The sequence below is a fragment of the Dendropsophus ebraccatus genome, chromosome 3 (assembly GCF_027789765.1).
Source record: "Dendropsophus ebraccatus isolate aDenEbr1 chromosome 3, aDenEbr1.pat, whole genome shotgun sequence".
Lineage (NCBI taxonomy): Eukaryota > Metazoa > Chordata > Amphibia > Anura > Hylidae > Dendropsophus > Dendropsophus ebraccatus.
The window spans coordinates 195,628,022-195,655,097 of record NC_091456.1 but is presented as its reverse complement, the minus strand read 5'-3'; the positions used below and the strand labels follow the sequence as shown (position 1 = coordinate 195,655,097).

Below are 27,076 nucleotides of genomic sequence, written 5' to 3'. Positions count from 1 at the left end.
GTCATGATGACATCACTCCCAGAATCCCTCACCTCCCCAGTCCTATCCATCTGTTATTCCATAGATAAGAATGATGTCATGATGACATCACTCCCAGAATCCCTCACCTCTCCAGTCCTATCCATCTGTTATTCCATAGATAAGAATGATGTCATGATGACATCACTCCCAGAATCCCTCACCTCCCCAGTCCTATCCATCTGTTATTCCATAGATAAGAATGATGTCATGATGACATCACTCCCAGAATCCCTCACCTCTCCAGTCCTATCCATCTGTTATCCCATAGATAAGAATGATGTCATGATGACATCACTCCCAGAATCCCTCACCTCCCCAGTAAGCAGGAAGAGTATGTGTAGGGTGAGGGTTATTATCCTGTCGGCCATCTTGTCTCTGTCTCTCTCCATGGTTGATCGGTCGCTCTGGAGAATTATCAGTAGAGGATCCTGTAATGTGTGGAGAGAAGATGAGACAATGTAACACCACATACAGTCACTACATCTTTTCTCCCTTTTTATTTATGAGCTATGAGATAACCACCATGTGACGCTTACACCATGTGACGGGTAGGTATGTGCTCTCACACCTGATCTTTCTCCCTGTAATCTGGACAACCAGGGGCTTTAGGCAGATATCTTACTCCCCCACAGGGGTCACATTAAATAGAAGGAATTAAAGGGCTATATCCCTCTGGGTCACTTGCACAGAAGTCCTCTAGATGCTGCTCCTACCAGTGAGACCTGCCGCTATCTGCAGTTCGAGGGCTCCCCAGTCTGTTTGTGGTCGAGAAGCTGAAAACTGCTGCAATGTAAGCCACTCCCTCGATCTGAGGATATATGGTATATATGTTACAGGTGTCCCTGATGGATATGGCACCTTACAGGGGTTATGTGGAGAGCTCCTGCCCGCTCTGCTCTCTGGGGCTGCACCTCCTGCCTGATGAGAACTTCCAGGATGACGTCCCTGATCCCCGGACAATAAGTGGATAGTACAAGAGAATATAAAAAACTTAGTAATATAGGCAAATAAATTGCATGTTCTCCACATATCAGACGCCTTTCCATCTCCCCCATTCTCCATCCTAAAGTCACTAATGGGCTGCGCCGGGATGGTGGGGGCTCAGCTGTCACTATGACGACCGGGATCCCGCACTAATACTTTAGATATTCGGTTCCCTGACCTTAATCCGTGCTAAAATGGCGCAGTCATTTACCTAAATAGACTAACGTCACACACACGGCCCCGCGAGAAAAACGTCACACACACGGCCCTGCGAGAAAAACGGCACACACACGGCCCCGCGAAAAAAAACGTCACACACACGGCCCCGCGAGAGAGACGTCGCACACACGGCCCCGCGAGAGAGACGTCGCACACACGGCCCCGCGAGAGAGACGTCGCACACACGGCCCCGCGAGAGAGACGTCGCACACATGGCCCCGTGAGAGAGGCGTCGCACACACGGCCCCGCGAGAGACGCTGCTGAAATGCGGGCAAAGAAAGAAAAAGGAAGTGAAAAGTGAAGGAAGCTGTGGCAGTAAAGCAATGCTCTGCTGCAAAATTACACGTTTTTCTCAGAGACGATTTGCAGCAGATCTCGCTGTCCGTCTCTCCCTGATCTCTGTATACGGCTGTCAGGAGATACAATGGGCCATATGTAAAGACACAGCAATGTAATAACAAACACTACCTGCAGATACAGGAGCCAAGTGCTTCGGTAGATGCTATTTCCAAGTGAATCTATGTACCCTTGATGACATCACGCCCATGTGACTTGTGTGGGAGGAGCTTATGGTTTCCTGGCCTTTCCTAACAGTAGTGAGGAGGCAGCCGGTCGGGGTCAGTCAGGACTGTCCTGCTGCAGGGTCTGTCTGTGTCCCCGGCTTTCTGTGAGGTAGAAGACGACAGTAATGGCCGTGTGAGGAGTTTCTGGACATTGGAATTGGTAAGCTTCTCTCTGGGGGACATTTTTTATGAAGTTTTGCAGGGTCAGGGGGTCTGTAGTAATGTGTTATGCGATGATCTGCGGGGGTCTGTAGTACTGTGTTATGCGATGGTCTGCGGGGGTCTGTAGTAATGTGTTATGCGATGGTCTGCAGGGGTCTGTAGTAATGTGTTATGCGATGGTCTGCGGGGGTCTGTAGTACTGTGTTATGCGATGGTCTGCAGGGGTCTGTAGTAATGTGTTATGCGATGGTCTGCGGGGGTCTGTAGTAATGTGTTATGCGATGATCTGCGGGGGTCTGTAGTACTGTGTTATGCGATGGTCTGCAGGGGTCTGTAGTAATGTGTTATGCGATGGTCTGCGGGGGTCTGTAGTAATGTGTTATGCGATGATCTGCGGGGGTCTGTAGTACTGTGTTATGCGTTGGTCTGCAGGGGTCTGTAGTAATGTGTTATGCGATGGTCTGCGGGGGTCTGTAGTAATGTGTTATGCGATGATCTGCGGGGGTCTGTAGTACTGTGTTATGCGTTGGTCTGCAGGGGTCTGTAGTAATGTGTTATGCGATGGTCTGCGGGGGTCTGTAGTAATGTGTTATGCGATGGTCTGCTGGGGTCTGTAGTAGTGATGGTACGCAGGGCAGATGGTAGTAGAGCAGTATGGGGGGGGAGTAGTAGACTAGTATTGGGGGGGGGGGGGAATAGTGATAAGGCCAGATTATGGGATTTTACCTACTTGCACCGTACCTATATGACTACACCTATATATATTGCCCTCTTAAGAGACTGGAGATGATCAGAGCGTGATGAGAGCGTGATCAGAGGGTGACAGAGAGATGTTCTGGATGAAGAAGAGGAATGCTGGGAGCACGTCACTTAGAACAGCTCCTGGAAAGTTATCATTTGTAGGCATAATCCCCGAGGACCCAGAGACTCTTATCTATAAACAATTTATGGAAAACAAATACATTGTGCTCTTGGATTCATGAAAAAGTATCATTGCAGAGAATGTATTGTTCTACCCTTTTTGACCTTTTTGATTAATAATAATGAATACTAATATAGATGCCATTGCGCATGACTGAATATCTAAATCACTAGCACCGCCTCATCTATGTCTTATTAGCATTTGTTACCACCCTATATTTTATCTGTCTATAAAATGTGATGACCATAATAAAACTTGGGCCATTTCCTCCAGGCTTATAATCATGATACAATGTCTTATCTGTGTCCATGACGTATAAGTAACGAGCTGGTAATACTGCAGGATTCCAACTCTAGATATAATTAAAAAACCATCCTTTACCTGGGTTTTTGGCTTCTCTCCATAGACAGAAGTCAACATCTTAATTTAGACTTATCAATAGTAGACTAGTATTGGGGGGAGTAGTAGACTAGTATTGGGGGGAGTAGTAGAGCAGTATTGGAGGGGAGTAGTGGAGCAGTATGGGGAGAGTAGCAGAGCAGTATTGGGGGGAGTAGTAGCCTAGTATTGGGGGGAGTAGTAGCCTAGTATTGGGGGGAGTAGTAGAGTAATTTTGGGGGGAGTAGTAGAGTAATATTGGGGGGAGTAGTAGCCTAGTATTGGGGGGAGTAGTAGCCTAGTATTGGGGGGAGTAGTAGCCTAGTATTGGGGGGAGTAGTAGAGTAATTTTGGGGGGAGTAGTAGAGTAATATTGGAGGGGAGTAGTAGACTAGTATTGGGGGGAGTAGTAGAGCAGTATTGGAGGGGAGTAGTGGAGCAGTATTGGAGGGGAGTAGTAGAGCAGTATTGGGGGGAGTAGTAGAGCAGTATGGGGGGGAGTAGTAGAGCAGTATGGGGGGGAGTAGTAGAGCAGTATGGGGAGAGTAGTAGACTAGTATTGGGGGGAGTAGTAGACTAGTATTGGGGGGAGTAGTAGACTAGTATTGGGGGGAGTAGTAGACTAGTATTGGGGGGAGTAGTAGACTAGTATTGGGGGGAGTAGTAGACCAGTATTGGGGGGAGTAGTAGACTAGTATTGGGGGGAGTAGTAGACTAGTATTGGGGGGAGTAGTAGCCTAGTATTGGGGGGAGTAGTAGACTAGTATTGGGGGGAGTAGTAGACTAGTATTGGGGGGAGTAGTAGACCAGTATTGGGGGGAGTAGTAGAGCAGTATTGGGGGGAGTAGTAGAGCAGTATTGGGGGGAGTAGTAGAGCAGTATTGGGGGGAGTAGTAGACCAGTATTGGGGGGAGTAGTAGAGCAGTATTGGGGGGAGTAGTAGACCAGTATTGGGGGGAGTAGTAGACCAGTATTGGGGGGAGTAGTAGACCAGTATTGGGGGGAGTAGTAGAGCAGTATTGGGGGGAGTAGTAGAGCAGTATTGGGGGGAGTAGTGGAGCAGTATGGGGAGAGTAGTAGAGCAGTATTGGGGGAGTAGTAGAGCAGTATTGGGGGGGAGTAGTAGAGCAGTATTGGAGGGGAGTAGTAGAGCAGTATTGGGGGTAGCAACAGCAGTAGTAATTAATCTAGTAATTTGATTAATCGCCCAACCCTAGGACGGGGACATAATTACTTACCAAGGGGGGGAGGAATTACTACATTATTACAGGTCAGTCCGATTGTTAGGGGGGGGGTATCTGATCTGGGAATCCATAGCTGACAGCCTATGGCTCATTAAAGCAACTTTTTATCAATGGCATCCTTGAGAGTACTCGCCTGGAGCATCTCATGAAGTGGGGGTACATGAGTTCAGTTGTGATGTAACGCATCCTCACTCCTTTGGTGCCAGACTGTAAGCAGCTATCTGCACAGATGCTACATACTGTAAGGAGCAAAACATCTGTCAAAATGATGGGTGTTCTGCTTCTGCTTTTTTTCTCTTTTTGTCTTTCTCTCCTTTTTAGTTTTTTCAGATTTCTATATCCAGAGCATTCCGTATTCCGTGGACTAGATCAATGTTTTAGTTTAATAAAATGGTCAATGTGTTTTTATTTGAATAAAACATATTTTCACTTGTGTCTTGTGTTTTTGTGTTTACTTTACAGTAGGGCTGGGCGATAAATCAAATTAACCCAAAATTTGATAATCGTTTTTTGTTTTTTTTTTAAACTGATTTTCAAAAAAATAAAATAAAATCATTGGACGGAGGCGTGTTGTTGGCGGGCTCAGCTGCTGAAGCAGAGCCTGGGGAGGGAGAGCGCCCAGCAGTGTCCTCTGTCCCTGCCGCTGACCTGCCCCCATAGCGGGATGAGTATACGCACTCCCAGCTGCACACGCCCCTGGCCTCGGACTGCAGGATAGGGTGACTGGGGCAGAGATAGTAGCGTCGCTGTGATTACTGCAGCTGTACAGCAGGATCGGGGGTCTGCACTGTGCCCCCGCTCCTGCTGTACACTTCCAGTGACCGTATCCTGCGGCCTCCTCCAGAGCCCGGGGCCCTCCATATTTGCCTGGGAGGGGAACGTGTGTGCCCAGAGTGAGAGGAGGAGTAAACCAGGTGTGTGCTCTCCTCCCCCCGTCTGCCCCTTTTCAAGGTTTCATGGGGCCCCATGAAGTTGTTTGCTATGGGAACCCATGACTCCTAGATACGCCCCTGCCCCTCATCTATACCTGTACTACTACACCCCTCATCTATACCTGTACTACTACTACACCCCTCATCTGTTCCTGTACTATTGCTACTACACCCCTCATCTGTTCCTGTACTACTACTACACCCCTCATCTATACCTGTACTACTACTGCACCCCTCATCTGTTCCTGTACTATTACTACACCCCTCATCTGTTCCTGTACTATTACTACACCCCTCATCTATACCTGTACTACTGCACCCCTCATCTGTTCCTGTATGATTACTACTACTGCACCCCTCATCTGTTCCTGTATTATTATTACTACTACTACACCCCTCATCTGTTCCTGTATTATTACTACTATTACACCCCTCATCTGTTCCTGTATTATTACTACTACTACACCCCTCATCTGTTCCTGTATTATTACTACTATTACACCCCTCATCTGTTCCTGTATTATTACTACTACTGCACCCCTCATCTGTTCCTGTATTATTATTACTACTACTACTACTGCATCCCCTCACGTGTTGTACAGGCCCAGCCATTACACCCGCTATAGGGTGCTGTACAGGCCCAGTCATTACACCCACTATAGGGTCCTGTACAGGCCCAGTCATTACACCCACTATAAGGTGCTGTACAGGTACGTAGATTCACTTGGATTTAGCATCCTCACACTGAGTAAGCTATTTGCAAGTGAATCTACGTACCCTGTCCATCCCCTCACTTGGAAATAGCTTATTTAGGGCCCTATTCCACCGGACGATTATCGTTCGCATAATCGTTAACTATCTCAAACGACCGCTATTGCGAAAGACCTGAAAACGTTCACTCATTTCCATGGAACGATAATCGTAACTTATGATCGTATTTGCGATAATCTGAACGATAATCATTCGGTGGAATAGGGCCCTTAGTGTGAGAATGCTAAATCCAAGTGGATCTATGTACCCAGTAGATCCACTTTCCAAGCCAGCAGAAGTACCAGGTACATAGATCCACTTGGATTTAGACACGACCAGCCGTGTGCTTCCAGGACCTGGCATGATGTCACAGTCATGTGATCAGTCACATAGAGGAGGAGGAGTCACATGATCAGGGGCTGCTGCTCAGTGTATGCAGGACTCTGCTGTGCTGGATGAGCTGAAGTGATGTGTGTGCAGCAGAGCTGTGTGTGTGATGTGTGTGGAGCAGAGCTGTGTATGTGTGTTATATATGCCTGCAGCAGAGCCCTGTGTGTAATGTACATGTAGCTGAGCTGTATATATGTGTAATGTACATGTAGCTGAGCTGTATATGTGTAATGTACATGTAGCTGAGCTGTATATATGTGTAATGTACATGTAGCTGAGCTGTATATGTGTAATGTACATGTAGCTGAGCTGTATATGTGTAATGTACATGTAGCTGAGCTGTATGTGTGTAATGTACATGTAGCTGAGCTGTATATGTGTGTAATGTACATGTAGCTGAGCTGTATGTGTGTAATGTACATGTAGCTGAGCTGTATATGTGTAATGTACATGTAGCTGAGCTGTATGTGTGTAATGTACATGTAGCTGAGCTGTATGTGTGTAATGTACATGTAGCTGAGCTGTATATGTGTGTAATGTACATGTAGCTGAGCTGTATGTGTGTAATGTACATGTAGCTGAGCTGTATGTGTGTAATGTTCATGTAGCTGAGCTGTATGTGTGTAATGTTCATGTAGCTGAGCTGTATATGTGTGTAATGTACATGTAGCTGAGCTGTATGTGTGTAATGTACATGTAGCTGAGCTGTATATGTGTGTAATGTACATGTAGCTGAGCTGTCTGTGTGTAATGTACATGTAGCTGAGCTGTCTGTGTGTAATGTACATGTAGCTGAGCTGTCTGTGTGTAATGTACATGTAGCTGAGCTGTATGTGTGTAATGTACATGTAGCTGAGCTGTATGTGTGTAATGTACATGTAGCTGAGCTGTATGTGTGTAATGTACATGTAGCTGAGCTGTATATATGTAATGTACATGTAGCTGAGCTGTATATGTGTAATGTACATGTAGCTGAGCTGTATGTGTGTGTAATGTACATGTAGCTGAGCTGTATGTGTACACAGTAGAGTTGTATGTGTCTAATGTAAGGGTCTACTAAGCCGAGAGGCTGATCCACAGTAGGACAAAGAGCCTTAGCTGATGTATCCTACTGATCACTGCTCGACTTTCTTGGGTAATCTTGAGGTGTTATCTTTGCCCAGTTGATCAAGCCTGGGACTCATGCTACCAAACCTGGCAGTCGCTGAGCTGGTTTGGCAGAAGGCGGTCTTCTACTTACAGTTTACTTCTATCCCTGAGTACGAGGATTCTCTACAGCACACTAAGCCACTCTCTACATCATCCCGGCAGAGAACACTTCTAATTAGGCAAAGTCCCCAAGACGACCCCCTGCACCTCCTCTGAGACAAACTACACCTACTCTTCTAACACCTTCTTCCAAGTCACTACCTATAATCTGTATTGCACTGAAGTTCCTCAGTAAAAGTCGCCGCCTGGTTGAGCATCGTCCGTGGATGGGTAACGCCACTCCTGGCCGTGGTGACAAGTGTCCCAGAGAAAAACACCAAACGCCCACCTGCTGTTACCACCAACCCCTTCCCCAACCAACCCCCCGGGCCCTGGCACTTACTTATTATAGGATTCTCTCCTAATCCCCGGAAAGCTGACGGACTGGAAAAGACTTAGAATTCTATTGGAGGAAAGAATTATTGGCGGGAAATGTCGGGATGGATCCAGCGGATATTGAGCATTAGTTTGCTGGAAGATATCTAGTTAATATTAAGAGTTTAGCTTATTGTAAAACATTTTCCACATTTTGAACACAAAAATGGTTTTTCACCGATGTGGATTTTTTTGCGCAATGAGAGAATGTTTTACAGGAAAACATTTTCCACATTCTGAACATGAAAATGGTGTGAATTCTTTGTGAATTCTTTGATGCCTAACAAGTTGATCTTTATGTAAAACATTTCCAATATGCTAATGATAGGGTCAATTTTATGATTCTAATGTCTGGGAAATTCCTTTACCTTGAGACTTCTGATACATGGAGACAATAAGGAATTTTCTCATGATGAACTATGTCTCACGACTTCTTATCAAGTTTTGAAGGCCGTTCTCAGAAGAAAGGTGACTATCTGTTACAGTGGGAATGATGGGAAAGTATCTTTGCACAGAATGTATTGTTCTAACCTTTTTGATTAATAATAATGAATACTAATATAGATGCCATTGCGCATGACTGAATATCTAAATCACTAGCACCGCCTCATCTATGTCTTATTAGCATTTGTTACCACCCTATATTTTATCTGTCTATAAAATGTGATTACCATAATAAAACTTAGCCATTATATCCAGGCTAACCACTCCCCCATATCATCTACGTCTGTATTATAATTGTGACGTTTCAAAACCATGCCCTAAGCCAACACCCCTATATAATTCTAGTCCGGTGGCCATTTTAGTTTCTGGCATTTCTGTCTCCCGCCCATACTGCTTAGTGTCACTGAGGGGGGCGGGCACAGGACTCTCCAATAGAGGCTAACAACTATTTTGCACTTATTAACCCGATAGTATGAGAGCCCGTAACGATAGTAAGAGAGAGTAACTTTGTTGTCATAACTTAGTTATGTATGTCTTTTTAGATATATCTATCCCAATATATTGTAAGCAGATTTTCTTAAGTGTGTGTCCCCAACGTATGACAATTTAATCACAAGATTTTTTTTTTTTTTTAATAAGTTTTCACTCTTGTAATCTTGTAAGGATTTTACTGCTCACTGCTCAAGGTTAGAAGGCAGAGAACGGGTGCTAAGTGCATGCGAAATTAACCCATTGCTATCCAGTCTATGTCTTTCATAAGACATTCTGCCAGGCTTACTGATAAGAGCAGCATTGGTACGCTGAAGCTTCTGACACTTATAAAAAGAATATTCTATTTATTTTTTGCTAGGTGCATTGAATCCAGCATCTCTGTTGCCTCTTGATGTAGATTCAAATGGGGGATAGAGGTGAATGGAAATGGGAGTAGCCCATTTTAATGTTTTTAAATTTTTTTAAACACCGTACAAACAGATGTTTCCGGTCTCTTCCTGAGGTAACCGTACATAGTGTACAAGGGAATGGGGAGATGTTTCCGGTCTCTTCCTGAGGTAACCGTACATAGTGTACAGGTGGATGGGGAGATGTTTCCGGTCTCTTCCTGAGGTAACCGTACATAGTGTACAGGTGGAGGGGGAGATGTTTCCGGTCTCTTCCTGAGGTAACCGTACATAGTGTACAGGTGGAGGGGGAGATGCTTCCGGTCTTTTCCTGAGGTAACCGTACATAGTGTACAGGGGAATGGGGAGATGCTTCCAGTCTCTTCCTGAGGTAACCGTACATAGTGTACAGGTGGAGGGGGAGATGTTTCCAGTCTCTTCCTAAGGTAACCGTACATAGTGTACAGGTGGATGGGGAGATGCTTCCGGTCTCTTCCTGAGGTAACCGTACATAGTGTACAGGTGGATGGGGAGATGCTTCCGGTCTCTTCCTGAGGTAACCGTACATAGTGTACAGGTGGATGGGGAGATGTTTCCGGTCTCTTCCTGAGGTAACCGTACATAGTGTACAGGTGGAGGGGGAGATGTTTCCGGTCTCTTCCTGAGGTAACCGTACATAGTGTACAGGTGGAGGGGGAGATGCTTCCGGTCTCTTCCTGAGGTAACCGTACATAGTGTACAGGGGAATGGGGAGATGCTTCCAGTCTCTTCCTGAGGTAACCGTACATAGTGTACAGGTGGAGGGGGAGATGTTTCCAGTCTCTTCCTAAGGTAACCGTACATAGTGTACAGGTGGATGGGGAGATGCTTCCGGTCTCTTCCTGAGGTAACCGTACATAGTGTACAGGTGGATGGGGAGATGCTTCCGGTCTCTTCCTGAGGTAACCGTACATAGTATACAGGTGGATGGGGAGATGTTTCCGGTCTCTTCCTGAGGTAACCGTACATAGTGTACAAGGGAATGGGGAGATGTTTCCGGTCTCTTCCTGAGGTAACCGTACATAGTGTACAGGTGGATGGGGAGATGTTTCCAGTCTCTTCCTGAGGTAACCGTACATAGTATACAGGTGGATGGGGAGATGTTTCCGGTCTCTTCCTGAGGTAACCGTACATAGTGTACAGGTGGAGGGGGAGATGCTTCCGGTCTCTTCCTGAGGTAACCGTACATAGTGTACAGGTGGAGGGGGAGATGCTTCCGGTCTCTTCCTGAGGTAACCGTACATAGTGTACAGATGGATGGGGAGATGCTTCCGGTCTCTTCCTGAGGTAACCGTACATAGTGTACAGGTGGAGGGGGAGATGTGGATCTGTTTTTTGTTTTTTTTTAATTCGAAAGCTTTTATTGAAAACAATAAAGGGTACAAGGTAATGCCAGAACACGGATTGCAGGTAAACAATACATATGCAGCAGAACTGCCAATGTTTACAGCAAGAACAAGCCAACACATGTCAATGAAAAATATCAGGAATCGTGTTGCAGTAGGAGGCAATTTGGCAATGCTATTAGACACTGCATTGCATTATTTTCCAGCTAATGGCGCACCCAAGAAAGAACAATATAGACAATATCAGGTCAAACAAAAGTAAGAAAGACAAGAACTAGCTAACTAGGTGTGGAAAGAAGAAGAAAGGGGTGACCAGCACGGCCCCAGGGAAGGAGAAGGGAGCGAGACCCATGATAGTGGCGTGTAGGGGAGAGCACAGTTGTACCCCTTGTCCAGTCGGTGCACTAGCCTGTGATATCATATAGGAGTGATATGCAGGGGTGTCCATAAAGGCTACCCAGTGCGTCCACATGGCCGTAGTAGAGAACGGGCCGCCTATGTGCTCCGCTCTCAGCTCCTCCATCCGGTGAAGGTGTTGGATTTCTGCAAACCACTCTGATACGGTGAGCGGAGTGCCCGATTTCCGCCTTCTGGGAATCACTGTCCTAGCCGCAAGTAGGAGGAACCGGACTATACTTTTTTTACACTGTGGCAACGAGCCCGGTATCATGGATTGCAATAGAGTAGATGGATGATCAGATAGCTTAACTCCGGCTCTCCGGTGAACCAGATCAATCACCACCGTCCCAAAGCCCCTCAATTTCACACAGTCCCACATTCTGTGCAAAGTATCTTTGCACAGAATGTATTGTTCTAACCTTTTTGATTAATAATAATGAATACTAATATAGATGCCATTGCACATGACTGAATAACTAAATCACTAGCTCCATCTCATCTATGTCTTATTACCATCTGTTAACACCTTATATTTTATCTGACTATAAAATGTGATTACCATAATAAAACGTGGCCATTATACCCAGGCTTATAATCATGATACATTGTCTTATCTGTGTCTGTGATTTATAAGTGACGAGTTGGTAATACTGCAGGTTACAACTCTAGCCATCGATTGGGTAACCATCCATCCTGGGAGGATCTGGCTCCATAGAGTCAGATCAACATCAAAGTGTAACCTTAACACTGAACAGGAAAATGCCTTCTCCCCTTTGTCACTATTTTGATGCTCAACAAGAGTATGTTTTGCCCTAAAACATTTCCCACATTCTGAACATAAAAATGTTCCCTGTGTGAATTTGTTGATACTAAAAGTGCGCCTATCATTATAGAAAACTTCACATACGTTTTAGCCATGTGAAAGGTTTTTATCTGTGGGGGTTCGGGTGCTGAGACCCCCGCTAATCGCTAGAAGAAAGGGCCTGAAGCACTTAGCAGTGTGCGCTCTTCATCTCCGCTCTCACTGATAAAGTAGAAGTAGACAGAATCATAATGGAGTCCGTGGAACGTTCGGCTATCATCTCTACCAGAAGTTCCATGGCTTCCATTATATTTCTGTTCACTGCTATTTTATCAGTGAGAGTGGAAACAAAGAGGCAGAGCGCACACTGCTAAGCGCTTCAGCCCCTTTCTTCTAGCGATCAGCGGGGGTCTCCTCCCCTGGACGCGACTGATACAAACCTCTGACGTGGTTATATGTCAGACCTTTATTATAGTGATAGGTAGACTTTAACAAGAGTTGATTTCTGGGGAAAACATTTTCCACATTCTGAACATAAACATGGTTTCTCCCGAGTGAAATATTTGATGTTTATTATTTAATTTTCTTTATTTGATTTACAAAAGACGTTACAATAATATAATCTCGGATAGTAATACATCAATAACTTACTAAGCATAAATCCATCCCGTTATGTAAACAAAATCCACATTGATCTCTATGTTGATCTCGCCAACTTCCTCACTTAGCCTGTTATTACCTGATGTATAACGAGTTGTGATTTTACAGGAAAAGATTTCCCACATTCTAAAACTGAAGATGGCTTCTCCCCTGTGTGTATTTCTTGATGCTTAATAAGATGTGATTTTCGGGTAAAACATTTCCCACATTCTGAGCATGAAAATGGCTTCTCCCCTGTGTGAATTCTTTTATGTTCAATGAGATTTGATTGTACAGAAAAACAATTCCCACATTCTGAACATGAATATGGCTTCTCCCCTGTGTGAATCCTCTTATGTTCAACAAGTTTTGATTTTACAGGAAAAGATTTTCCACATTCTGAACATGAAAACGGCTTTTCCCCTGTGTGAATTCTCTTATGGTTAACAAGTGTCGATTTTACAGGAAAAGATTTTCCACATTCTAAACACGAATATGGCTTCTCCCCTGTGTGTATTTTTTGATGCTTAACAAGAGTTGATTTTTGGGTAAAACCATTCCCACATTCCAAACATGAAAATGGCTTCTCTCCTGTGTGAATTCTTTTATGTACAACAAAACTTGATTTTACAGCAAAAGATTTCCCACATTCTGAACATGAAAATGGCTTTTCCCCTGTGTGAATTCTTTTATGTTTAACAAGTTTTGATTTTAGAGTAAATGATTTCCCACATTCTGAACACAAATATGGCTTCACCCCTGTGTGTATTTTTTGATGCCTAACAAAAGTTGATTTTCGGGTAAAACCATTCCCACATTCTGAACATGAAAATGGCTTCTCTCCTGTGTGAATTCTTTCATGTTCTACAAGATTTGATTTCCCAGCAAATGATTTCCCACATTCTGAACATGAAAATGGCTTTTCTCTTGTGTGTATTTTTTGATGCTTAACAAGTCTTGATTTTTGGGAAAAACATTTTCCACATTCTTGACATGGAAATTGCTTCTCCCCTTTGTGACATCTTTGATGCATGACAACATTTGTTATGGTAGTAAAATGTTTCTCACATTCTGGACCAATAAATGATTTCTCTCCTGGATGAATTCTTCGATGTGTTACAAGATGTGATTTCCGATTAAAACATTTCCCACATTCTGAACATGAAAATGGCTTTTCTCCTGCATGAACACTTTTGCACTTTTCTGTATCAACATTCCTTCTACGACTTCTATTTTTCTTAACACTCTGTGATGGATCAGTAGATGGGACTTGTATAACAGGATGAGATGCCAGCTCTTTGCTGTGAGGGGCTGGGGGTGTATCTGGGGGAATAGAAGGTTCTTCATATGTATCTTGTGTGATCTGACCATCTGCTGTAATATCTGGAGATATCTGATGTCCCTCTGATCTCCGGGTACACTCAGCTGCCAAGAAGAAAATCATTCTATTAGTGAGAAGTAATATAATGGTGTCACTTCTTTCGGCAGAATGCGGAATTCGCCCGGCCATAGAATGGTGTCTATGGAGCGGGCGGAGATGCGCGCCACCGTGAAGAGGAACAAACCACGGAATTCGCCGGACCTACGGTGCTTAAGTCTCAGATCAGACTAAGAAGAATTTTTGACTTTTTTTTAATCCAACCCCATCCTACAGTACATTCCAAATCTACTACAACTTCCATCTACGGCTAACTTGTATTTTTGTTTTAAACATTTTTTACTTTGTAAAAATTCCACACAGAATAGTTACAGCCGGTGACTGAGGAGACTGTGTGAGTGTTCTCTGCATTTAGTGGTCACTACTCACCTGGGTGGTTACCTGTAGTGATGTCCTGCTTATACTGCTCATCACTGCTGTCATCTGTCTCTTCTTCATTTTCTTCTTCCTTTACCCTTACGTCTGTAGCATTAATACAGTTCATATTTCTCCCTGTAGTGATGTCCTCCTTATACTGCTTATCACTGCTCACATCTTTCTCTTCTTTTACTATTACATCTATAGCATTAATAGAATTTCTATCTTTCCATGTAGTGATGTCCTCCTTATACTGCTCATCACTGCTCACATCTGTCTCTGGAGCATTAATATTGTTCACAACTGTAGGGAACACATACAGAGACTGAATTCATTCTTTCCATCCAGATAATACAGAGAGGAGGTGTGTATATAGTCCTGTCTATTACCTGCTGATGGGAGGGGCTGCTGATCCTCCAGCATCAAATCCTTGTACTGATCCTTGTGTCCTTCTACATACTCCCACTCCTCCATGGAGAAATAGACCGCCACGTCCTGACACCTTATAGGAACCTGACACACACAATGGTCACACAGTCATCCCCCCACCCCTCCAGTGGTGTTACTGTATAATGTCCCAGCATTCCCAGCAGCCACAGTCTCACCTCTCCACTCAGCAGCTCCACCATCTTGTTGGTGACTTCTAGGATCTTCTCTTCCTCCATTTCCTCATGTATCAGGGGCCCCGGGATTGGGCTCAGGGTTCTTCCCGATCCTTCACACCCAGGGGCCCCACAGCGCCCACTAGAGGACTTCTTCACTACTGTGTAGTCCTGTGTATGGAGAGACACATTACTATCACTCCATCCATTCCCAGAATCCCTCACCTCTCCAGTCCTATCCATCTGTTATTCCATAGATAAGAATGATGTCATGATGACATCACTCCCAGAATCCCTCACCTCTCCAGTCCTATCCATCTGTTATTCCATAGATAAGAATGATGTCATGATGACATCACTCCCAGAATCCCTCACCTCTCCAGTCCTATCCATCTGTTATTCCATAGATAAGAATGATGTCATGATGACATCACTCCCAGAATCCCTCACCTCTCCAGTCCTATCCATCTGTTATTCCATAGATAAGAATGATGTCATGATGACATCACTCCCAGAATCCCTCACCTCTCCAGTCCTATCCATCTGTTATTCCATAGATAAGAATGATGTCATGATGACATCACTCCCAGAATCCCTCACCTCTCCAGTCCTATCCATCTGTTATTCCATAGATAAGAATGATGTCATGATGACATCACTCCCAGAATCCCTCACCTCCCCAGTCCTATCCATCTGTTATTCCATAGATAAGAATGATGTCATGATGACATCACTCCCAGAATCCCTCACCTCCCCAGTAAGCAGGAAGAGTATGTGTAGGGTGAGGGTTATTATCCTGTCCGCCATCTTGTCTCTGTCTCTCTCCATGGTTGATCGGTCGCTCTGGAGAATTATCAGTAGAGGATCCTGTAATGTATGGAGAGAAGATGAGACAATGTAACATCACATACAGTCACTACATCTTTTCTCCTTTTTTATCTATAAGCTGAGCGGCTGTATATACGGTGGCAGCCCGGTGACATGATTGCTGGGCGTTGATGGTTTCCATGGCAGCCAGGGGCCCGTTATTCAGCTACTACTATATTGCAGTATTTTATACCTGTCACCATTATGACGTCACACACAGCCCGAGGACAGAGACGCTCTTGAAATGCGGCCAAAGAAAGAAAGAGGAAGTGAATTGTGAAGGAAACTGTGACAGTAAAGTGACACTCTGCTGCAAAATTACACGTTTTTCTCAGAGACAATTTGCAGCAGATATTGCTGTCCATCTCTCCCTGATCTCTCTCAGGAGATACAACGGCCGATATGTACAGACACAGCAATGTAATAACCAACACTACCTGCAGATACAGGAGCCGTGTGCTTCCCGTGTGCTTCCAGGACCTGCCATGATGTCACAGTCATGTGATCAGTCACATGGAGGAGGAGGAGTCACATGATCAGGGGCTGCTGCTCAGTGTATGCAGGACTCTGCTGTGCTGGATGAGCTGAAGTGATGTGTATGCAGCAGAGCTGTGTGTGTGTGATGTGTGTGGAGCAGAGCTGTGTGTGTGTGTGTTATATATGCCTGCAGCAGAGCCCTGTGTGTAATGTACATGTAGCTGAGCTGTATGTGTGTAATGTACATGTAGCCGAGCTGTATATATGTGTAATGTACATGTAGCTGAGCTGTATATATGTGTAATGTACATGTAGCTGAGCTGTATATGTGTAATGTACATGTAGCTGAGCTGTATGTGTGTAATGTACATGTAGCTGAGCTGTATATATGTGTAATGTACATGTAGCTGAGCTGTATATGTGTAATGTACATGTAGCTGAGCTGTATGTGTGTAATGTACATGTAGCCGAGCTGTATATATGTGTAATGTACATGTAGCCGAGCTGTATATATGTGTAATGTACATGTAGCCGAGCTGTATATATGTGTAATGTACATGTAGCTGAGCTGTATATGTGTAATGTACATGTAGCTGAGCTGTATATGTGTAATGTACATGTAGCTGAGCTGTATATGTGTGTAATGTACATGTAGCTGAGCTGTATGTGTGTAATGTACATGTAGCTGAGCTGTATATATGTGTAATGTACATGTAGCTGAGCTGTATGTGTGTAATGTACATGTAGCTGAGCTGTATATGTGTAATGTACATGTAGCTGAGCTGTATATGTGTGTAATGTAGATGTAGCTGAGCTGTATATGTGTAATGTACATGTAGCTGAGCTGTATATGTGTGTAATGTACATATAGCTGAGCTGTATGTGTGTAATGTACATACATGTAGCTGAGCTGTATGTGTGTAATGTACATGTAGCTGAGCTGTATATGTGTAATGTACATGTAGCTGAGCTGTATGTGTGTAATGTACATGTAGCTGAGCTGTATATGTGTAATGTACATGTAGCTGAGCTGTATATGTGTGTAATGTCCATGTAGCTGTATGTGTTAGATAGGTGAATGGTAAAATACTGGAGGGGGTGTACAGGCTGCTAGCTGGGATGTGATGGTAAACTCCCTAAAAGATGTGTAGTTCAGCAGAGATATTCTGCTGAACTGTTGTTTAGTATTTCCGGGCCTGGATTTTATTGGAATGGTAGGTAGGTTTGGTAGTGGGACCTGCCATTCCCTCCCTACTCCAGTACACACCTTGCGCACAGGTGTAAGCAGGAGGAGGGCTGAATATTGCTGAGAGCCTGGAAGCCACTGACCTGGTCAGACCCTGCTGTTGTTTATTTCTGTTTGGTTGAGTAAGGTGAGACCTCTGTTTAGTTAGAGCCCAGCCGGGCAGGACTTTATTTTGTATCCTGTCTTTGCACAGTGCTGCTACGTTTGTTTTTGTCTAAAATTTTATATGCCACAATAAATCCAAGTTTGACTTTTTATGTTAAAGTGACTGTACCATCAGGCCCAGACTGAAGCACTGGAGGCGGCCGACCCACCCCCATTGGGAAGAAACCCCAGCCCCTCCATGACGTGACTCCATTAGAATCAATGGAACCCTATCTTAGAGGGGCTAGGGTTTCCTCCCACTAAGAGTGAGTCGGCCGCCTCCAGTGCTTCAGCCTGGGCCTGGTGGTACAGTCACTTTAAATTGGCATAAGGATTGTTTCATTCTCGCTACCCCTACTAAAGATCTCCACAACTGGTGCTGCGGAGCGGGCAAAATGGTTGCTAGGGGCAATGGTGTGCATAAACTTGGCTACAGCTGCTTATGTCCTGGGTGACAACTGCTGCTTTACTCCAAAAACAGTCAAGCAACATGGAGGAGATGATGAAGCAGTTCATACAAGCTCAGACAGCCGCTAACCTGCGCCATGAACAGGCTCAGACAGCCGCTAACCTGCGCCATGAACAGGCAATGGCAGCACATCAGCAAGCAATGGCTCAACAACAGAAACTTATTGAGCACCTGATAGCAAAGCAAGAGGCGTCTGCAGGTGCTAATCCACAGCGGTACCGGTGGCGGTAGCCGCTCCAGATACTTTTTATGTGAGAAGAGCTGTGCAGCGTGCGCTGCAAAAGATGGCGGCTGATGACGATGTTGAGGCCTGCAAAAGGAATAGGGAGTTCTAAAACTTAACTTTTAATATAAATAATTCCGCTAAAAAGTCACAAAACAAAACAAACAATGATATCCTCCAACCAAAACTGTGATCACAGTGGTTGCAAAAATGGATATGCCACGATAATGCAATACACTAGGGGAACCCTGATGTGTGTACCCCCATTGTATGTGGGTCCGGGTATCGGGGTATCAATGATGAGGGGCAGGACCTATTTCCCCCTATACTCCCTTCTCCCTATATACCCTGCCCTAGGCGGAGTTGACGCCCTGATAAGGGCGGCCCCGCTCTGGAACCTAACCCTAGTTCCTATATAACCCTACAATAGTGCAGTGAGCTAAGCTATCTCACTTGGTATTAACTGCCTAGGCTAACATGTACTAGTGAGTGCAGCAATTACTAAACTCGAGAGATAAATAGGTAGGGTGTCACCAGACGCAGAGCGAAGTCAGGGTAAAAGAAAAAAAGGAGGGAAGGGAGGGGAGACACACACACACAGGCTGATAGATATAAATATATGTGATAATATGTCACCGATACTATATAGGGCGATGATAAATCCCTTGATGTTTTACCCCATCACAAGGATGTCCACTGGGTATAAGTGTGTGTGTCTCTATCCAATAAGGTGTCAAACTCTGGCCACCAATGTGTCAAAAAATAGATATCAATACACAGTAAGTGTCCGTAATCCTATACCAACCAAGCACCTGCTTGTATCTATAACCGGGTCCCTGGTCACAGTCTCTGCTAACAGAGCAGGCTGCCACACTGCTCTGCCGCAAGCTCCAGCTGTTCAATAACAGTGCTAATTAGCTGGTTAAATGGACACACACATTGGCCCCATAATCACAGAAGACACCTCAGGAGTACGTTTGTTAGGTACATCGTAATAATACACGGCGATGCCCAATGGTATGTACCCCAATGTACCCCAATTACTCAGAAAGCATCATTGTTACAACAATCCAACACGTGGGCATAACCAAAAAGCAAAAAACAGATATTAAAATCACTGATACATGAGGGTAGAATTGGGTGAACAAATAAATTCATATACTCATCGATTCTCCCAAATATCGGTCTCAACGCGTTTCATATCCTAAATCGTCAGGAGACCCGATGATAGGAAATAGATGATCGTCCGCAGTCATACATCAGCGCATGGACAGGATAGACGCTGGTCGATGGTTGCTCGTCTACGTTTCTAAATGCTTCCCGCACAGTATTAAAAAAGAAGTCCCGCCCTCCCGCCGGCATCAGTGGGCGGCGTCTCATATCGCGAGATCTCAAAAGGCCTGATCTATTGGTAACCTGTTACGGACATGCCAGCCACTAGACTACGTCATCCAGAGGGAGTAAACTCACAAACACTGCTATAATAAGAGTCCGTCAAGGGGCCGTTACGCCCCCCAGGTGAAATGGGCAGGCATCCAAAGATGTTGTGGTTCTGTGGATAACCAAAAAAGATGGCGTCCTAACAGGGCGACACATATTGCTGTATGCATTAGGGAGGAAGCCAGTCCCGCGATGTCCTCCACAAGTCCCGAGTGCTCACCTATACACCCCTTGCATTCCGCGAGGATACAACGTATCAAGAGATGTTTGGCCATATATTGATCCAAACCACTTAACCTGTACCTCAACAGTAGGGGAAGGTATACACTCAAAGAGGGAAGCATTGCGTCGGCAGTGCATAAAATCTGCTGCCGGGAAGAATAATGACGCATGAAAAAACGGACAATGTGAAAAGTGCTAAAGGGGTAAATTTCAATTTATAGTTGAAAGGGGTGGCGTTGCTTAGAGCACCACCTGGATACACATACTGATAATTCTAGCCTATCCAATTAAGGAGTATAGACTCAAAATGATAAATAAACGTGGCACAATCTTGTGCTGATCGCTGACAGAACCTTGGTCTATATTGAAAGCCAACACAGAACAAACAAACTAAGGACCAGCTCCTGGTCCCGATACAGATAGGCAGGTAAATTAAATGAAGCATGCATATGACAATGCCTCATTCAGTCCATTAGGGGACATGGATCTACATCTAAAGATCCATTGGCTCTCCTTCTGGAGAAGTCTGTCAAAATCCCCTTTTCTGATTGACGGTCGAACGACCTCCAGCACCGCAAAGCTGAGTTGGGTAACGTCACCCCCATGTGCCTCCCTCATGTGGCGGGCAATGGGGGTATTCTTGGCATTTTTGACGTCATTCACATGTTCACAGACGCGTCTCCTAAATTCACGGAGAGTTTTCCCAATGTAATCCTTGGGGCAAGTGCACTGTGCCAAGTACACCAGCCCCTTTGAACGACAGTTGGCAAAGTCACGTATCTCGAATATTTGGCCTGTGGTCGACGCCACGTTGATCTTTGTACGTCTCATGTATGCACATGCCTTACAGCCACTACATCGAAAATTGCCTATGATTTGTCTGTTAAGCCAACTATTCCCTGGCCTAGGACATGTGTAGTGGCTGTGGACCAAACGGTTTCCCAGACTGCGACCCTTACGGTACGTGACTAAAGGGCGTTCAGATACCACTTTTACGAGGCTGGGGTCGGCCCTCAAAATGGGCCAAAATTCCTGTAGGATGTTGTATACGTCTGACGATCTTTCATCGTATGTGCCGATGATCCTCGTGAATCCATCGCCCTCATCCAATTGTCGTGGAACATAGGAAGGAGACTGCGACTAACAGCCTCCTCCACTGGAGAAGTTATCACCCCCAACCCCTTAAAAAAGGAATCCCTAAGGGACAATATTTAAGGATCAAGCGGAATTGCTCTTCTAATGAGCAGTTCTTCAGTGAGGCTAAAAAACTCCAAGAGAGGTTCTTGTCCCGGGGATATCCCCAATGGGTTTTGAATAAAGCATTCAGGGAAGCAAGGCAGTCTAATCGCAATGATCTCCTTGTTCCACAACAATTGGATGAGGGCGATGGATTCACGAGGATCATCGGCACATACGATGAAAAATCGTCAGACGTATACATAGAACATCCTACAGGAATTTTGGCCCATTTTGAGGGCCGACCCCAGCCTCGTAAAAGTGGTATCTGAACGCCCTTTAGTCACGTACCGTAAGGGTCGCAGTCTGGGAGACCGTTTGGTCCACAGCCACTACACACGTCCTAGGCCAGGGAATAGTTGGTCCACAGCCACTACACATGTCCTAGGCCAGGGAATAGTTGGCTTAACAGACAAATCATAGGCAATTTTCGATGTAGTGGCTGTAAGGCATGTGCATACATGAGACGTACAAAGATCAATGTGGCGTCGACCACAGGCCAAATATTCCAGATACGTGACTTTGCCAACTGTCGTTAAAAGGGGCTGGTGTACTTGGCACAGTGCACTTGCCCCAAGGATTACATTGGGAAAACTCTCCGTGAATTTAGGAGACGCGTCTGTGAACATGTGAATGACGTCAAAAATGCCAAGAATACCCCCATTGCCCGCCACATGAGTGAGGCACATGGGGGTGACGTTACCCAACTCAGCTTTGCGGTGCTGGAGGTCGTTCGACCGTCAATCAGAAAAGGGGATTTTGACAGGAGACTTCTCCAGAAGGAGAGCCTATGGATCTTTAGATGTAGATCCATGTCCCCTAATGGACTGAATAAGGCATTGTCATATGCATGCTTCATTTAATTTACCTGCCTATCTGTATCGGGACCAGGAGCTGGTCCTTAGTTTGTTTGTTCTGTGTTCATGTATCAGTGATTTTAATATCTGTTTTTTGCTTTTTGGCTATGCCCACGTGTTGGATTGTTGTAACAACGATGCTTTCTGAGTAATTGGGGTACATTGGGGTACATACCATTGGGCATCGCCATGTATTATTACTATGTACCTACCAAACGTACTCCTGAGGTGTCTTCTGTGATTATGGGGCCAATGTGTGTGTCCATTTAACCAGCTAACTAGCACTGTTATTGAACAGCTGGAGCTTGCGGCAGAGCAGTGTGGCAGCCCGCTCTGTTAGCAGAGACTGTGACCGGGGACCCGGTTATAGAAACAAGCAGGTGCTTGGTTGGTATAGGATTACGGACACTTACTGTGTATTGATATCTATTTTTTGACACATTGGTGGCCAGAGTTGGACACCTTATTGGATAGAGACACACACACTTATACCCAGTGGACATCCTTGTGATGGGGTAAAACATCAAGGGATTTATCATCGCCCTATATAGTATCGGTGACATATTATCACATATATTTATATCTATCAGCCTGTGTGTGTGTGTGTGTCTCCCCTCCCTTTTTTTCTTTTACCCTGACTCCGCTCTGCGTCTGGTGACACCCTACCTATTTATCTCTCGAGTTTAGTAATTGCTCCACTCACTAGTACATGTTAGCCTAGGCAGTTAATACCAAGTGAGATAGCTTAGCTCACTGCACTATTGTAGGGTTATATAGGAACTAGGGTTAGGTTCCAGAGCGGGGCCGCCCTTATATACCCTGCCCTGCCTAGGGCAGGGTATATAGGGAGAAGGGAGTATAGGGGGAAATAGGTCCTGCCCCTCATCATTGACCTGAGTCCCTCCCCGATACCCAGACCCACATACTATGGGGGTACACACATCAGGGTTCCCCTAGTGTATTGCATTATCGTGGCATATCCATTTTTTTGCAACCACTATGATCACAGTTTTGGTTGGAGGATATCATTGTTTGTTTTGTTTTGTGACTTTTTAGCGGAATTATTTATATTAAAAGTTAAGTTTTAGAATTCCCTATTCCTTTTGCATTTTTTCAGTTGGGGGAATACCAATACCTATGCTGGCAGTGATTTTCAATGTTGAGGCCTATTTAACTGTTTTTTAGCGTGTGGCTGAGAGAGAGAAGTTACCATCCACTGAGTGGGCACAAGTCATTGCTCCCTATTTAACCCCTTCAAGACCAAGCCTATTTGCACCTAAAAGACCAGGCTCACCTGTCTCACTTTATGCTCTTATAGCTCAGTGATGCTTTATCGTATGATAGCCATTCTGAGATAGTTTTTTCGTCACATATGGCACTTTATATTAGTGGCAAAATTTGGTCACTACTTTGTGTGTTTTTTGTGAAAAACATCAAAATATCATGAAAAATTGAAAAAAATTAGCATTTTATGAACTTTGAAATTCTCTGCTTCTAAAAAAAGAAAGTCGTATCACATAAATTAGTTACTAAGTCACATTACCAATATGTCCTCTTTATTCTGGCTTCATTTCATAAACATATTTTACTTTTTTAGGGTGTTACGGGGCTTAGAAATTTATCAGCGAATTATCACATTTTTGTGAAAGTTTCCAAAACTGATTTTTTTAGGGACCAGTTCTTTTTTTTAAGTTGATTTAGGAGGTTTGTATACTGGAAACCCCCATAAGTGACCCCATTTTGGAAACTAGACACCTTAAAGAATTAATTTAGGGGTATAATAAGCATTTTAACCCTACAGGGGCTGGAGGAAAGCATTCACCATTAGGCCGTAAAAAAATGAAAAATTAAAATTTTCCAATAATATATACACTTAGATTAAAGGGAACCTGTCACCCCCCGTGCCAGGGTGACAGGCTCCCAACCCCCCGTTAGAGCCCCCTATACTCACCTAATCCCGCCGGGTCCGCTTCTGGATCCGGTCGGGTGACGGAGATCTCAGCCGCTGCAGCCCGGCGCGCGCGCTGAGAGATGAGTCCAACACCCATAGAGAATGACAGGAGAGTCCAGTGCTCCGTCATTCTCTATGAGCGTTGGACTCTAATTTTAATATATAATTTAAATATATTTAATATATAATTAAATTTAAATTTAATATATTTTATAAATAATATGTTCGTTTAGTTTGAAATTTCTCAATTCCACGAGGAACAAGAGAAAAAATGAACCCCAAAATTTGTAACGCAAGTTCTCCTGAATACAACGGTACCCCATATGTGGGCGTAAACCACTGTATGGGCACACAGCCGGGCTCAAAAGGGAAGGAGCGCCAATTAGCTTTTTCAATGCAGATTTTGCTGAAGAAGTTTCTGAGCGCCAGGTGCGTTTGCAGAGCCCCTGTAGTGCCAGCGGAGTAAAATCTTGCCATAAGTCACCCCATTTTGGAAAGTGCACCCCTCAAAGAATTCATCTTGGGGTGTGGTGAGCATTTTGACCCCACAGGTATTAGAGGAAAGTATTCAAAAGTAGACAGTAAAAATGAAAAACTCAAATTTTTCCAATATGTTCCTTTAGTTTGAAATTTCTCAATTTTACGAGGAACAGGAGAGAAAATTCACCCCAAAATCTGTAACGCAGGTTCTCCTGAGTAGAACGGTACCGCATATGTGGGCATAAACCACTGCATGGGCACACAGCCGGGCTCAGAAGGGAAGGAGCGCCAACTAGTATTTTCTGTGCAGATTTTTCTGAAGAAGTTTCTGAGCACCAGGTGCGTTTGCAGCGCCCCTGTAATGTCTACAGAATAGAACCCCCCCCAAAAGTCACCCCATTTCGGAAAGTACACCCCTCAAAGAATGCATCTTGGGGTAGGATGAGCATTTTGGCCCCACAGGTATTAGAGGAAAGTATTCAAAATTGGCCAGTAAAAATGAAAAACTTGAATTTTTCCAATAATATGTTGGTTTAGTTTGAAATTTCTAAATTTCACAAGGAACAGGAGAAAAAATGTACCCCAAAATCTGTAACGCAGGTTCTTCTGAGTACAACGGTACCCCATATGTGGGCATAAACCACTGTATGGGCACACAGCAGGGCTCAGAAGGGAAGGAGTGCCAATTTGCTGGAGCAAAACCGCAGCTAGTAATAGTTATTAGAATAGCGCAGTTACTAAAATAAAATAAAAAAATTAGATGACAGGTAATGTGGGGTGGTTACGGACAGTCTGGGGTGGTTCCGGGTAATCTGGAGGTGGTTCCGGGCAGTCTGAGGTGGTTCCGGGTAATCTGGAGGTGGTTACGGGCAGTCTGAGGTGGTTACGGGTAATCTGGGGTGGTTACGGGTAATCTGGGGTGGATACAGTCAACATGGGGTGGTCACAGGCAACCTGGGATGGTTAGAGGCAACCTGGGGTGGTTACGGGCAACGTGGGGTGGATACGGACAACCTGCTGTGGTTACAGACAATCTGGTGTGGTTACAGGCAACCTGCTGTGGTTACGGACAATCTGGGGTTGTTACAGACAATCTGGGGTGGTTACAGGCAACTTGGGGTGGTTACAGGCAACCTGCTGTGGTTACGGATAAACTGAAGTGCTAATAGGTAATCTGAGGGGGTTAATTTAGAGGGGGTCACTGGCAATTTGGGGTGGTTAAAGGCAAGGTGCAGTGGTCAGAGGCAAGGTGCGGTGGTCATAGGGGACGTGCGGTGGTCATAGGCGACGTGCAGTGGTCATAGGCGACGTGCGGTGGTCATAGGCAAGGTGCGGTGGTCAGAGGCGACGTGCGGTGGTCAGAGGCAAGGTGCGGTGGTCAGAGGCGACGTGCGGTGGTCAGAGGCAACCTGCGGTGGTTGCGTGCAATCTGGGGGGTTACATGTAATCTGGCATGGTTACGGGCAACCTGGGGGGGTTACAGACAATCTAGAATTGTTACGGATAGACTGAAGTGCTTATAGGTAATCTGGGGTGGGTACATGTAATTTGGGGTGGTTACAGGCAATCTGGGGTGATTACGGACAATCTGGAGGGGGTCACTGGCAACGTGCGGTGGTTACAGGCAACGTGCGGTGGTTACGGGCAATCTGGGGGGGTTACGTGCAATCTGACGTGATTACGGACAACCTGGGGTGGTTACGGGCAACGTGCGGTTGTTACGGGCAACCTGCTTGTGGTTACGGGTAATCTGGGGGGGTTAGGGGTAATTTGGGAGTAAACTGCAATTATTACTATAATAAAAAGTGTGTTATTTTTTTGTATGTTTGTCACTTTTTGTACTTTACACATTCATTTTCACTGTATTACTATGATTACTGTGATATTTTCTATCACAGTAATCATAGTTCAGTGACAGAGACCAAATTGGTCTCTGTCACTTTAAATTTTCAGAGCTGGCTGGTTGTGGAGCGCATGCGCACTTCATAACCAGCCAGGACGGCAAAGAGGAAGGAGCTCCAGGATCAGGTAATGTATAAGGGGTAGGGGGGGTGACTAGGGGGACGGGGGTGGGGGGCGACTTGGGGGGTGGGGGGACATCACTTTTTAACCCCCTGTCACCAATCATTCATGGTGACAGGGGATAAAAAGTGCCTGGAGCACATGGCACAAGCGATCAGCGGTATATAGTATATACCGCTGATCGCTTGTACCGGGACCCCACAGGGGGGGTCCTGATGACTACCCCATGCTCTCCGGTGGCGGAGAGCATGGGGTTTTAGTTCATTTTTACAACACGATCACTGTGAACAGATATACTCTGTTCACAGT

The 27,076-nt window shown here is 45.0% G+C and overlaps 2 protein-coding genes and 1 long non-coding RNA gene across 3 annotated transcripts in view; 2 read left to right on the top strand and 1 right to left on the bottom strand.

Annotated features, from left to right (window-relative positions):
* LOC138786845 (zinc finger protein 585A-like) overlaps positions 1-14,893 on the bottom strand; it is a 55,340-nt gene extending 40,447 nt beyond the window's left edge. Inside the window, exons 1-2 of the mRNA XM_069963915.1 lie at positions 14,544-14,893; positions 12,891-14,161 (exon numbers count right to left, since the gene is read on the bottom strand). Coding sequence (XP_069820016.1) covers positions 12,891-14,161; positions 14,544-14,658 — 1,386 coding nt within the window. The 5' untranslated portion in view covers positions 14,659-14,893. The remainder of the gene's footprint in view (positions 1-12,890; positions 14,162-14,543) is intronic.
* LOC138786760 (zinc finger protein 84-like) overlaps positions 1-27,076 on the top strand; it is a 790,489-nt gene that overhangs the window by 240,533 nt on the left and 522,880 nt on the right. The window lies entirely within an intron of this gene.
* Positions 1,823-3,164, top strand: LOC138786872 (uncharacterized). Its single transcript, XR_011362223.1, has 2 exons — positions 1,823-1,948; positions 2,728-3,164. It is a non-coding gene; the product is annotated as an uncharacterized lncRNA (long non-coding RNA).